The 14,916-nt window shown below is 44.8% G+C and overlaps 1 protein-coding gene and 2 non-coding genes across 3 annotated transcripts; all 3 read left to right on the top strand.

The window, feature by feature from the left end:
• Positions 1-674: 674 nt before the first annotated feature.
• rpl18a (ribosomal protein L18a) lies at positions 675-3,944 on the top strand. The gene is given in 6 exon segments (XM_034578634.1): positions 675-717; positions 2,142-2,180; positions 2,182-2,322; positions 2,434-2,563; positions 3,431-3,540; positions 3,798-3,944. Coding segments are annotated over 6 exon segments (531 nt in total). The 5' UTR covers positions 675-699; the 3' UTR covers positions 3,891-3,944.
• LOC117757741 lies at positions 1,934-2,065 on the top strand. The gene has a single exon (XR_004613196.1). It is a non-coding gene; the product is annotated as a small nucleolar RNA SNORA68 (small nucleolar RNA).
• Positions 2,979-3,110, top strand: LOC117757742. The gene has a single exon (XR_004613197.1). It is a non-coding gene; the product is annotated as a small nucleolar RNA SNORA68 (small nucleolar RNA).
• Positions 3,945-14,916: the final 10,972 nt, after the last annotated feature.

A 14,916-nucleotide genomic window follows, 5' to 3' on the forward strand; every position in this document is an offset into this window, starting at 1 on the left:
CCATAACATATAATAAATGATGGTTCAATTATAAAGTCAAATAATGATAATAGATATGTAGTGACTGTGCTCTGATCTACTATCAAATCAAAGTTTGCATAAGAACAGAAGGATAATAAACATGCATGTATTGTGATGCATAATAATATAATGTTACAGTATTTATACATTATATTAATGGTAATGGTATAATATATACTGTATATTTATTGTATGTATATCGTTATATTTGTGGTAATGTTATAATATTTATACTTTATATTTATGGTAATTTTATAATATATATATACTGTATATTTATTGTATATATATCGTTATATTAATAGTAATGGTATAATATTTATACTGTATGTTTATTGTATATATATATATCGTTATATTTGTGGTAAAGTTATGGTATATATACTTTCTATTTATTGTGTATATTATTATTAAATATCTATAACAATATATTCAGTACGTATATGCACGTGGAGGCGGGACAAGTCTCCTTGTCCCGCCCCCAGGCGTTCTCTCCTCTGATTGGCTCAACCTGATGTTCTCTCTCTAACTCCAGCTAATCGTCAGTCTTCCTCCTCAGCCTCAGCCAATCAGAGGGCGGGCGGCCGGGCTGAAGATGACAGCTTCCTGTGAGCTGTACACATGCGCAGTGCGCCCCCTGCAGCTCCCTCTTTTACAGCGGCGGTGAGCAGAGGAACCATGAAGGCGTCCGGAACAGTAAGAAACTCCGAATTCAACATGTCGCCCGTCGTTAGCTGAACTCCGACGGCAGCGTCTCGCTCATGAAGCTCGACTCGCACGGTTCGAGTCTCCGTGTGGCCCGAAGGTCGCGTCAGAACCGACATTTAAAGCCTTTTCTCCCGCGGCGCTAGTGTCTCCAACATGGCGGCCTCCGGACCATGTGGACGCGGCGAGCTCCGAGACACTGAACCCGGAGAATCGGTCCAACTTTTAAAAATAATCCTCATTTAAAGATTAAAATCTGATCTGCTGCTTCGCGAAGTTCACATCGGAAGTTAACCACCGAGATGAAGCTGTGCTAGCACCGAGCCAGCAGGGAGCTAGCGTTAGCTGCTAATGTGGCTCTGAAGTGTGGACGTCATCTGTGGATAACGTTCATTTTAACTTCACGTTAATTTAATGAGTTTAAAAGTTCAAATGTTTAAAGTGTGAATCCGACTCAGCGCTGAGCATCATGGGAAATAACTCGGTGGGAACATGATGACACCGACACGTGTTTATTGTTGTAGATTAATAAATTAATAACTTTGACTTCTAGAGTATGTGAACTAAATTAATAATGTTTTATTCTGCCTGGTTCTAATGCATCAACTTCATCACAGTGGAAATTTAAATCTTAAATGTGAGGAAACAATCTATATTTTTAATGTTTAATAATCTACAGAAGTGTGACTGTCTCATCAGGACTTAGATTAATGATGATGAACGTTTGGTTCATTTTCTAACACATTCCTATGATTAATTACTGATTTGTTTCAAACTCAAATCCTCTGGTTTAACAGAAGCTTTAATTTGACCTGGAAGAAGCTGGAACGTGAACATATTTGGATTATAACTTTAAAAATGTAAAATAACTTTATATAAATCGAATTAACAGTTAATTAATGTAACTCTAGATTGAATATTCATCTGTAACGTGTTAAACTGTCGACAGGTTTATATTAAATTGACTTGATGTCACATTCAGTGAAAAACAAAGTAAAGAACAAAAAGAGTGAAGCCAAAGTGTTTTTAATAAAGTTGTTAATCTTTTCAAACTAAAGTGAACAATGAATTCTACATTAAATCAACTTCAATTTAAATATGTTGTCGACACTTTGAGGAAGAGAAGAAATCTAATGAATCCACTGAGTCATGACAGAAGTATGAAGATGTTTTTATGTTTTAGTGCTTTAATATAGTCGTTGGTTCCTTTGCACCCTAACCCAAAGATCGCACCATGTCCGTGGTGCAGATGTTGCCTGGTGTGCAGACACTAACTGATCCTTGTCGCCTTTCTCTGACTCTGCCGTGACTCTGAAAGTGAATCCAAGGGTCCACATCTGAACTCCTGTTCTGTCTAATGTGATGGACACGTTCCTTTACAGAAGTTCTAAGTTTTATGTTTGTCCTGCTCTCAGCTTAGGGAATACAAGGTCATTGGGCGTCTCCTGCCCTCTGCCAAGAACCCTGCCCCCCCCCCTCTACCGGATGAGGATCTTCGCCCCGAACCATGTTGTGGCTAAATCCCGCTTCTGGTACTTCGTCTCTCAGCTGAGGAAGATGAAGAAGGCGTCTGGAGAGACCGTCTACTGTGGTCTGGTACGTGTCCCAGTTCTACTGGTCCAGTGTCGGACTGGTGTGGAAGTGATGAGAAGACAAATCCAGAAAACTGAGTGCAACACATTAAGAAATCAATTGTTTCTTGTTTAGGTCCATGAGAAAACCCCCCTGAAGGTGAAGAACTTCGGAATCTGGCTGCGTTACGACTCTCGCAGTGGAACCCACAACATGTACAGAGAGTACAGAGACCTGACCACATCTGGAGCCGTCACTCAGTGCTGTGAGTACAAACATCTGGAGTCAGGGTTAATATCGTGTTCAAGTAGAAACAAAGAACTATTATCGCAATAACATCAAATCACAAAACGTGTCCAAGTGGCCGAATAAAGAAATAACTCGCTGTCCCACAGCAGGTGACGGGATTCTTTGTTCTGTGGTTTCCAATTATCTTGTTAGATTTCTTTGGTCACATTCAGTGAAAAACAAAGTAAAGAAGAAAAAGAGTGAAGCCAAAGTGTTTAAATTGTTAATCTTTTCAAACTAAAGTGAACAATGAATTCTACATTAGATCAACTTCAATTTAAATATGTTGTCAACACTTTGAGGAAGAGAAGAAATCTAATGAATCCACTGAGTCATGACAGAAGTATGAAGATGTTTTTATGTTTTAGTGCTTTAATATAGTCGTTGGTTCCTTTGCACCCTAACCCAAAGATCGCACCATGTCCGTGGTGCAGATGTTGCCTGGTGTGCAGACACTAACTGATCCTTGTCGCCTTTCTCTGACTCTGCCGTGACTCTGAAAGTGAATCCAAGGGTCCACATCTAAACTCCTCGTGTTCGCAATCACAGAAACAAACTTCTCAGGGTCGTGACCTCTCCAGTGTGTGTTCTGTTTCCACTCGGTAACTCGTCCATGTTGTTCATGTGTCTGAAGAAACCTTCCGTTAGTTTGATGTTAAATTAAAAGTTTGTTAGAGTTTAACTTTTTCTGAAACATCTGAACTCAGACGACATTAAATCGATTTATTAACGTTTGGTTTTCTATCGTTTACATTTTGACTCATGTTGATAAATTCCAGTCTGAACTGGTAATTAACACATTAACTATAACGTTGAGTTGTTATAAAACCTGTTTGTCTTTCAGATCGTGATATGGGAGCTCGCCATCGTGCTCGCGCTCACTCCATCCAGATAATGAAGGTGCAAGTCATCGCTGCCAACAAATGTCGCAGACCAGCCATCAAGCAGTTCCACGTAAGTGTCGTCGCCGCGTGCCGAGCGACCTCATGGTGCGCGGGTCTCTCTCTGGGCTGCCTCAGCGTTAGTCAGCTCCAGTTTATAAACCCGCTAAACAAAAAGCCAGATTCCTCTTCCAGATTTCCAGCTTCCATCTTCAAACCTGGCGGTTTTGAAACTGGCGACATGATTTAAAAATGTTTAAATTGATCACTGAGTGTTTTTAACGTCACAAGTGTTTAAACGTCATTTATTGTCTCTGTCGCCCCCTGCAGGACTCAAAGATCAAGTTCCCACTCCCTCACCGGGTCCTGCGTCGCCAACACAAACCCCGTTTCACCACCAAGAGGCCGAACACCTTCTTCTAGAACCAGTTTGTCACTGTGTGTGGGGAATAATAAAGTTTCTATTGTAGAAGACGAGCAGCTGCTTCAGTGACTCATTATTTTCATCATGTCCCCTGAGGTTTTCACTTGTTTATTCAAATAAAAAATATATACTTTTGAGGTAGTTTGATGGTAAAAGTTAAATTGTGTAGTTTGAGCAAAGAGTCTAATGAATACAAATTAGTTTAACTGTTGGTTTGAGTTTTTGTATAAAGGGAAAATGTTCTGGTCTCTGATCAGTGAAACTGACGTTCAGAGTAAATGATGTTTGAAAACAAAGAATTAGTCAATGTAACTAAAAAAATCTGAACAAATGTTAACTTCTTTTTCATGTATTAGTGGTTATATATTTGTCAAACTGGTTTGTTAAATAATTAAAACTAAACAGAATATATTTAGTTAAATGTTTCTTTCACTGGTTTTTAATCTCAACAGGATGAACCACAGAACATTTATTAATATTCTATGAACGGAAGATGATGAAACCTGAGGCGGCTGATATCTGTGAAGCTGCTGCAGTTGCGCAGTTTGTCCTCACGGTGTCAGTGTTGTCTCAGGCGTGAAGGTGTGAACCAGCAGCTTCACTCTGTGACGTCATTAATCTGTTCATTAACATACTTAATGTTAATTAAACAGTAATTAACCTCCATCGGTCATTGGGCGCCGCCTGGTGGCACTCTCGTAACTGCAGCTCATTAAAGAAAATACCAGATTTCTACATTTTATTTGAAGAGATGTATTTAATATTGTCAATCATCAGATGTTTTTATATCGTTTTTAGTTTCAAAGATTTTCACTTTAATATCAAATCACATCTGAGAAACTGCAAAATGTGCCGTTGATATTTTGTCCTGAACTTTTGACTTGAGTGATGAACTGATCAGACGCTCGAGTCACTGCAGCTTCTTCTTCATGTTCTTATTCAAAAGTTCAGATAATCTCCTGCTGAGAACTTTAACTCCAACTAACTTCCTGTCAAACACAAACTAAAACGAGTCCAAGTTAAAGAAAGAGAAAAAAATGTCTTGTATCCAAACCAAAGTCTAAATTGTTCGGTCTTCACACGTGTTCTGAGTTTCATGTGATGCTGTCAATCAATCAATCAGACAGACAGACAGACGGGATGTAAACAGCCTCATTGGTGGAGGAGACAATGATGACATCACGTCTTTCTGCAGCTCTGCATCTCGACTGGTCTCCTGTGATCAGTCTAACCCTTAGAGGTTAACTCTAACTAACCCTGACCCTTAGAGGTTAACTCTAACTAACCCTGACCCTGAGAGGTTAACTCTAACTAACCCTGACCCTGAGAGGTTAACTCTAACTAACCCTGACCCTTAGAGGTTAACTCTAACTAACCCCTAGAGGTGAGAGGTTAACTCTAACTAACCCTAACCCTTCGTGACCGATACACGAGGAGCTCCAGAGCAAACAGCAGAAACATGAAGATTAACTTCTAACGTAAAGCTTCATGTTTACGATCCACCGAGCAGCAGTTTCGGCTCCACACAGTCTGGACGTCAGCGCCTCCTAGTGGAGCTCAGTGTGAACGCAGCTACAACTCAGAGGCCGTCAGACGTTAAACTGAAATCCTTGTTAACGATCCCAACACGTGGGAATCGATCCTGTGTCGTCTTCTTGGTCAGAACAGTGTTAATGAAATGAACAACAAGACTTTTAGTTGTAAAGTGAAACTCTAAAGCTGAACTCTGCTGCCCCCTGCAGACTCGTCTGTGGAGTGACTTCCTGTCTGACGGTGTCTCCATGTTTCCTCCCAGACGAGTCCTGACTCCGAGGCCCGGGGCCGACCACAGTCTGGTCTCGTCCTCTGCCAGGTTTACTGTTCTGAGGCTCTGTGGATCCTCGGCGGTCCAAGAACGCTCCGCGGGCCCCGAGTGGCAAAGCCTCAAGCCACAAGATCCACGAGCATGAAGGGCGTCAGTGTGGGAGCGTCAGGAAGCGGCTGGCACAGACAGACCTGATGGATGTGGACGAGGTGGAAGGTGGAGAGGATAATGAGACGGGAAAATGAAGAGGTTGTGGTCTGACCGTCCACTTGTGTAACATCCAGAACATCCAACACCACGAGGACCAGACGCTTTCGACTGGACCGAAGGAGACGATGCAAACACGCTCTTCACCATGGAAACAGCTGATTGACAGATTTTATAAAGATACAAAACAGTTTCCTCCTGAACTGTGACGCAGCGACAGGGAGTCGGAATCATTTCCCATGAAATGTTATATTTTGAGACACAACAATCAAGAGGGTTTCTAATAACTCCAGGAATCTCTGAGGATTCTGGGAAGTGCAGCGTCGACTGTGACGTTTCTGTGCTCGTGGACTCGGACACGAGATGGTGGCGTCCATCTTTATAAAGAGTTGCTGTCCAGACACTTGTGTGTTGTTTTCTGGAGTTTGTGTTTCACATGTGAAGAAGCTTCATCCTGAGATATTTGTGTTCGTCCAGTTTCACGTCCGTCACGTGTTAGAAACCTCAACACGTCCACTCGCTCGCTGTCCAGACGCTGACGAGCCCCCGACGATCAGACGCCCAAACATCCAAACCAACATTTATTTAACGTCTACTTTGATTTCTTTAGTTTGGTCCATGTCCCTCCTGCTAACATGGAGGAGCTTTGTGAACCATACCGCAGCCAGCCACCAGGGGGCGATGCAGATGTTAGTGCTACATGTTCATTGTTATTTACAGACGGTGATTCAAACAAATAATCGTTTAGAGAAACCTTAACGTGAAAAACTGTAGAAACGGAAGTTTGATGAAGACAGCGTTTCCATGACGATGAGTCATGACGAGTTTCCTGTTGTTAAACATCACGACTTTGATTCTCTCTGCTGGAGAATAATGACGTTTTACAACAGTTTATATAAATTACTTTAATATAATGTTTAAAATCCAATAACACAGAATAAAGACTTTTTGTCTTTACGTAGGAAATCAACCAATCAGAGGAGACTTGACGTCTTCTCATATTTCAGAATAAAAGCAGCAGTTTATATAAAGTTGTTCACTCAGATGTTACATCACATCTTCTGTCGTCCTCAGGAAGGAAAACCTCATTTCATCACTTTCCCTGAATGAATTCATCGTCCTCTTGTCTCCCGCCTCTTCTTCTCTGGTGGCCTGGAAACCTCGTGTTGTTGTTCAGGTCTGTCGGACGCTCGCTCACACTTCAAACGCCACCCGGGTTGTTTTTGGCGGGACGTCAGCTGGACGTTAGCGTCTGTGGCGCTCGGAGTTAATCAGCGCGGCCTCGTTACAGGACAGGATGTTGGTTTTAGGACACAAACGTCAACAGACGCTTCAGCGCAGCTCGTTAATCCCATTAACATGCGTGAACCTGTGTTTGTTCAGCTAATTGGGACGAATTATTCAATTTGTGCGTTTTGGGGCGGCCTGTTTGCAGAGTCAATTTGTGGAGGACATTTTCCACAACGAGAGGAAAGACAGACGCTGGAGGTCAGAGAAAATAACAGAGACAGAAAAAGAAAGTGCACGTCGTCCAAGTAGGTTGTGAAAGTGGCACAAATCAATTTAGATGGAATCAGAGGACGAAACGAGCTCGACGTCGTCAGAGCAAACGAAGAGAAACGACGGGGGGGTTTGATTTATTCATCAGGAGGCATGTGTTCATGTTTGTGACACATTGTGTTGTTGTGGTGAACGAATCAGTAAAAAGCTGCAGATTCTCACAGAGACAAAGACCAAAAGACCAAAAGGATTTAAACAGTTGAGTCTGAACGTGATTCACATCTTCTGGAAAAGCTGGATTTGAAGTTTCAGACTCAGAGTTTGGCTCCGAGAATCTGTGAAGTTATTTATTATGAAAAGACTCGATGTCACGTCAGAAGATTTTAGAGAAACATCGTCTCACATTTCATGATTCAAGAGAATTTAGTTTTTATAACAAAACATATGACGAGTTCAGGAAACGAATGATGACACATGAGTTCAACGTGAGACATGAGACATGAGAGACAAAACCAAACTGTGCAGAGGACAGGATGTGGACGTTCCTGCTCCTCAGAAGATGAACCTGTCCTCTAGCACCACCCTGAGGACAAACGGCTGCACTGAAGATGTGTTTGAGTTGAATCTGAGGTTTGTGTGTTTTCTCTCTTTCTCTTCTTCATCATTAAACTCTTCTCTGCTTCTCTTCTTCATCCGTCTTGTTCCCACGTCGTCTCCCACGATGACTCGTTGCCAGAAGAAGACGGAGCCTCAGCGTCCCGGAGCCCGAGTCTGAGAGTCGGAGCCTCACCCTCCTCAATCAAAACAAGGAAGAGGAGCTTTCAGCGCTGGGCTCCACACCCAGAGAGAGAAACCAGAGCCGGGTGGATCAAACACACGGCGTCCTGGAGCCTGGAAGAGGGACGGGTGGACGAGCGGGTTTCTCCTCAGAGGAAAACAGAGGAAATCTACAGGAAGAAGAAGAAGAAGAAGAAGAAGAAGAAGACAACGACTGGGATTCAAGTTTTATAATCTGTCGATCCTGATGATTATTCAATAAAAAGATTGAATCTAAAGTTCAGCGAAGTCTCTTCTTCCTCAAAACAAACAAAGAAACAAATAATTGTTTTTCATGTTTCATTTCTTTCTCTTTATTTGACTGAGGCCAAACACGAGGTCCTTTAAGGTTCTTATCATGGGGGGGGGGGAAATGAAAACGTGTCTTTCAGGAGCTGGTGGAGAACAAAGCAAAAAGAGGCTGAACACAGACGTGAAGCAAGTTGATCTGTCAATCAATCAATCAATCAATCTGTCAATCAATCAATCAATCAATCAATCTATCTGTCAATCAATCAATCTGTCAATCAACCATCGACTCCGTAGCTTTGAAAAGAATTTCTCTTTTTATCTGAGTTGATGTTTGTGAATATTTGACTGTGACACGAACAGAACAGATGAAACACGTGTCTGTTGCTTCTGCTCGAGTCCGGACGACGTGAAGCTCTGATGTCAGACGTGTGACATACGTGACCAGCGGATCGTCCGCAGCAGGAAGTTACATGTGCTTTATTAAAGGATGACATCATGTAAACAGACTGATTTGATTGGTCGATGAGGTGATAAGAGGCTGATGACAGCGATCACACCCAGCGGGAAACAAGAGGCAGATACGCCCGGCGCCGAGGACGGCTCCGAGGTCAGAGGTCAGAGGTCAGAGGTCACACAGTGATACACAGAAACTCTGAAACATGTTCATCACAAACTCGTCTTTTTTACACAATCTTTGATCCCAAACGTTGGACCGAGGACAAACAGTTAGAATAATGAGTTTTTTTAAAGTTGATGTTTTGAGACGAACTCTTTTTTCCATTTCAGACGTTCACAAGTCAAAACGTGTTCACGTTTGTTTCTCTTGTGTTTGTGGTGAAATCAGATTTGAATTGTTCGTAACGGACGAGCTGATTGGCTGATAACGATCAGAGAGGGCGGGGTCCATTAGTGAGGAGCGCTGACAGACCCCCCCCCCAAAACAAAGTCTATATTTATCCTGGTTGTTCTAACGAGCTCATCACATGTCCCCCACACACACACACACACACACACACACACACACACACACACACACACACACACACAGATATGTACGTGATGCGTTCAGGGACTCTGAGTTCCTTTGTTCTTTGGCTGTTTTCCTGATGAGAAGAGAAACCCTCCCTCTCCCTTCGTCTCCCCCCCCCCCCCCTCCCCCTGATGAGTTATTCGTCTGAACATTTTATTTAGAAATATTTTTACAGCTCTGAACAGGAAGTCGTGGTTTTTAAGATATGAAACGATCTCTATGAATATAACTCTGATATAAAACAGTTCATGTGGTGCAGAGGTTCAGTGGATGAACGTAACATGAAAAACACTGAGGTTCATCCTCTGGGGAACAAGCGTCGAACCCCGAAAACAAAGTGAGCACGACGTTCCATGGCAGCCAATCACAGATCAGGAAACAAGCGCTGTGGTTGTCGTGCAGCAGCTTCAGCTCGGGGCTCGAACCTGTGACGTCTGCAGAGGATCTCCCCTCTCATGAATGAACGAGTGTCTCAAACTGTTGTTGTAACCACACACGTGTTCCAGGCTGTTATGGAAAAGTAATTGGAGTAATTACAGAGAAGTGGGGGGGGGGGGCATGTGTCAGAGGGTCGGGGGGGTTTCCCAGAATACTTTGCTTCTGCTGCAGCGGCGTGGAACCGACACAGTGGACGAGTGACGTGAAACTGACGATTGCTTGTTCATGTGTGAAGTTCATCGTCTCAGGACGTTTGTTTGTGTCTCTGTCGTCACCTCTGATTGGTTTTCCAGCCGCCGTCTCCGACCTTTGACCTCGACGCAGCCTAAAAATAAACCTGACAGCCTCAATAAACATCTGCACAGCTGCAGGTCCGAGCGCCGCACGCCAGACCGTGTGAACGTGGGAACCAGCGAAGAAGATGAGCCCGAGAGGACGACGATGTGTGTGTGTGTGTGTGTGTGTGTGTGTGTGTGTGTGTGTGTGTGTGCGTGTGTGTGTGTGTGTGTGTGTGTGTGTGTGAGTGTGTGTGTGTGTGTGTGTGTGTGTGAGTGTGTGTGTGTGTGTGTGTGTGTGTGTGTGTGTGTGTGTGTGTGTGTGTGTGGTCACTTCACCTGCAGGGTTAACCCTGTGACGACCTCGGCTCAGTGAACTTTTCATTTCTTGAGACAAAGACAGAAACCGTCTCTTCCTGTCCCTCGTCACCGACATGGACGAGTATTTTTAGACGGGAAACGTCCTGAGAGACGCTCGTCAATCAACACGGAGCTAAATGTAGTTTGACAGGACGCCACCTGCACGTCGACCACGAGCTCCGACTCTGAACCTGAACACGACGAGTTCAAGGGTCAACGGCCACAGTTTCTTAAAGCTGCAACACGTGACCACCTGAAACTGTGCGCCACCACTGGAGGGCGCTAACAGTTACGAACTTACGACTCCGTGACGTTGAAAACGTTTAAATCAAACTTTAAATAAACAAAATTTAAAGTTCACATACAAACAAACCAGTTCCTAAAATTTAGTTATAAATATTTTTTTTAAAACCTCAAACTCAGTTTTTATGGATAAATAATCAAATATCAACGATTAATAAGTTAAATGAGGAGTCATGTTGAATGATGTTCTGATGTTTCACCCTCACACTCTTTACATCAAGCTGCTAAACACACACACACACACACACACACACACTCACACACACACACACACACACACACACACACACACTCACACACACACTCACACACACACACTCACACACTCACACACACACACACACACACACACACACACACACACACACTGCCTCATGTAATTGTTTTTCTTGGTGGCGCTGCTCTACCTGCGTGCTGATTGGCTGTCGGACCCCCAGCTGCTTGTATTCCCAGCGGACAGGAAGTGGAACCTCCTGATGATTGCGGCTCTTTGTGCTTGGTTCCACCTGCATGTGTTTCTGATTTGGACATGAGGCAAAGTGTTTTCATTGGCCGGCGGTGGCGCTCAGTTTCCTGTTACAGACGTTCTTTTGTGCGTCGTCCTCTCAGCTTTTATTTCCTCGAACACGGAGGTAAGAGGCCGCGCGGCGTCTCTTCATGCAGCTAATTGGGAACCACTTCAGCCGCTGCTCGTTATGACAGGGTTAATGGCTTTACTGAGGGGCCCTTCTTACTGGTGCGGCCGCTCGGTGCCTCTCAGCCAATTACAGTAATCAGAGTCGGTGAGTGGACGGAGCCAGAGCAGCCACATGTGGAGCTTCAGGTGAAAACCCATCTGTGGAGGCTGCAGAATAACTCATTGTTCAAGCGGAGCTGCAGAGAAGCTCAGGATCCTGCAGGAAAACTCCCCCAGCACCAGAAGGTTCCACACGCTGCAGGCGATCAGCTGATATTCAACTTCAGGCCTCGTCTTCATCACTCTGGAGGTTTTTAACTGATATTTCCTCTTTAAAAAAAGTCTCTGTCCACAGGACCTTCTTCACCCACTGAAGTGTGACCAGTAGGTGGCGATAAAGTCGACGATCCATCAAACATCAGAGAAGTTCAGGATCCTGCAGCGAAAACCTCAACTCAGGGTCTTTAACCTCCAGAGGACGTGAAGACGGGTCCACGTCTGTGATCAGCGTCACCAGCTTGTCCCGCCCTCACTGCTGTTGCCGAGCAACAGAGCTGCAGTTGGAAACAGTGAGAAAGTTTGAATGCCCCTTGGTTTTTGAACATGTGTAACATAAGCTGCTCGGCTGAGTTGAGGCATGATACCATCAAACGTCCCATCCGCTAACATGGAGGAGGAGGGGTTTATGACTAATACTGTAGCCAGCCGGTGTGTGTGTGTGTGTCTGTGTGTGTGTGTGTGTGTGTGTGTGTGTGTGTGTGTGTGTGTGTGTGTGTGTGTGTGTGTGTGTGTGTGTGTGTGTGTGTGTGTGTGTGTGTGTGTGTGACGATGAGGACACTGATGTATAAACCAGCGTTGTGGGCGGAGTCATCAGTCCATCAGTCTGCTCACTGTCACCTCACACTCACTTATTGGCCTCAGTGACAGCAGAGACGCCGCTGCGCTCTGATTGGCTCCTGGATGTCTGCAGGGATCAGAGCCGGAGGACGAGGAAGACGAGGAGGACGAGGAGGACGAGGAGGTCGTCTGACTCGAGAGACGCCAGACGTTCAGACGTTTAAAATGAACGACATGAGGTTTTGTTGTTAGCACCTTGTTTGACATGAGATCCATCTGTGTGTGTCCTGAACACACGCCATTAGCTTAGCATAAAGACTGGAAGCAGAGGGGAATGTTAGCCTAGCTTCAACCTTCAAACCATGAGTGTTTCAAGGGGCTTTGGGGGCCTTGAGCAAAAAGGACCTGGGGGCCCCACACTGAATCTGGTTCAAACCCAAAGTGTTTCCTCCTAAATCTAAATAAAATCCAGTTTGATCACGAGACATTTTATCTTACACCTGTTTTGTCCTCAATGAAAACATGAAGGTCGGACTCTGGACAACAGGAGATGAATCAACACTGTGAATGTGAAGCTGGAGAAGTGAAGTCCACCTGTGTTCTGCAGCTTCGCTCCCGTCACTCAGCCGCCGGCGGCTCGACTGGCGCTGCTGAACGAAAGGAACTGAAACCACGACTGGAAGAAGAAGGTTCCAGCGTGTTCATGAAACCTGAGCTCTTAATTCGAACAGTACAAAGTAATAAAGTGGATCATTAATACGGCCCCCGCCCTCGCCGCAGTCTGTTCTTCTTCTCTGGTTTTTCCAGCGTCACGCGGCCGCCAGCAGCTTTGATGCTGCTCATCTGCGCGTGTCTCAGTCTGCCCACACTTTCCCTGCAGTCGTCCAACCGGCCGTCACACGGCTCCGTGGAGAGCGTTCAGGGACGGAGCCCAGATGAGGTGAGCGGCCCCGGGGCCCCGACGTTCATCCCAAATGGTTTTATCAGCTGCTCGATGGGATTCCTGAGCCCGATGACCTCATACATACGAACACGGGAGCCGACACTGACGTTTAACATCATGGTCGTGAATCAGAAACTGACGAGGCCTCAGATGACGAGTGAGGAAGAGGAGGAGACATGATGTGATGAAGGTGTCTCCTATTAGCAGCTAAGGAAACACAGAATCACGTCTTAGTTCTTCAGCTCCAGTAGATCGGTGGTGAAGCTGCAGCGATGAAGGAGCCTGAGGCTCATCGACCGTTCGACCAGCGAAGCAGAAACATTTCACAAACACAGTTTAATGAATCTTTTAAATCTTTTAAACGCTGTCACTTAACGTGTGTAATGAAACATCCGCTTCCTGGAGGAAAGCAGCAGAAGACGAGTCTCCCAGGGACGAAGCAGGGAAGTGAGTCAGGACTCGTTAGTTCATGTTAACGATCAGTTCATCAGATGTTCTCTCTGCGTCTGGACTCACTTCTTTAAGGTCAAAGTCAAAACAGGAACAACATCGATCATTATTCCTCCTTGGTTTGGAATCCGAACTCTTATTATTTGAACTTCCTGGTTTTCCTGCAGTTTCTGTTCTTGTCTCAGTTCTTGTCCCAGCTGAGCTGCTCAGTGTCTCTGTGGTAGAAACTCCTTCCCCTGGACTCTGACGTGTCGAGGGTCCAACCACCAGTTACTTCCCAACAACACCTGTGGTACTGGGATGTTTTTCAGAACCAGACCATGAATCGTTTCTTAAACCAGTCGTTTCCAGTAGATTTGTGAACGCGACCTCAGAGGATTAAGTTCTCACTGGTTTGAAAACCGTCGTCTGATTTCCTGAGCGTGTTCCTGAGCGGTCGTCACGTTGCACCAATCAGACGGCTCGGTCCTGCACCACTAATGGAGGCCGCGGAGAAAAGAGCAGTGTCTGGCGGCCGTGAGCGAAACCTCCTCCTGTCAGCCGGCTGACATTTACACAGAGAGCGGGGGGGCGAGCAGGCAAACAAACCATGTGGACTGAATTTACTGACGAGAGTTAACGTTTCAGAGGAAGGAAACATGGAGGCTGAGCTGAGCGACTCACTGGACGAGAAGCTTTAACTGAGTCTTAATTCAAAACACACTTTGTCACGGAGACTCAAGAGATCAGGTTTTATAAAAGAGCTTTTAGGACTTTCACTGATGACATCATGAGAGACGAGCTGACGAGCTGACGACAGGACTCAGGACGAGGTCAGGAACTGCTTCCCTCTGAATTCAGATTGATATTCAAATAAACGACATGTTTCCACAGATGATTTCTCTTCACATCACAGTTCATCACCTCAGAGTCTCACTCGGACTCTAACAGGACAATCTGATGTACAATTTCAAAGTAAAAGCCCTTGAAATATCACATTTGACCTGTTTTCAACCGAGAAGCAGATTCTTCTGGCACTTGACAAAGATGAGGTCATTGAAAAGTTGTCCGAGTTCCGTGAGTTACTGCGTCTCCTCCTGTTTACTCGTCTGAAGCGTTACATCGATACTCGTGTTACAGAATCAAAGGTCTGGT

Source organism: Hippoglossus hippoglossus, chromosome 23 (genome assembly GCF_009819705.1).
Source record: "Hippoglossus hippoglossus isolate fHipHip1 chromosome 23, fHipHip1.pri, whole genome shotgun sequence".
In the NCBI taxonomy this organism is placed as follows: domain Eukaryota; kingdom Metazoa; phylum Chordata; class Actinopteri; order Pleuronectiformes; family Pleuronectidae; genus Hippoglossus; species Hippoglossus hippoglossus.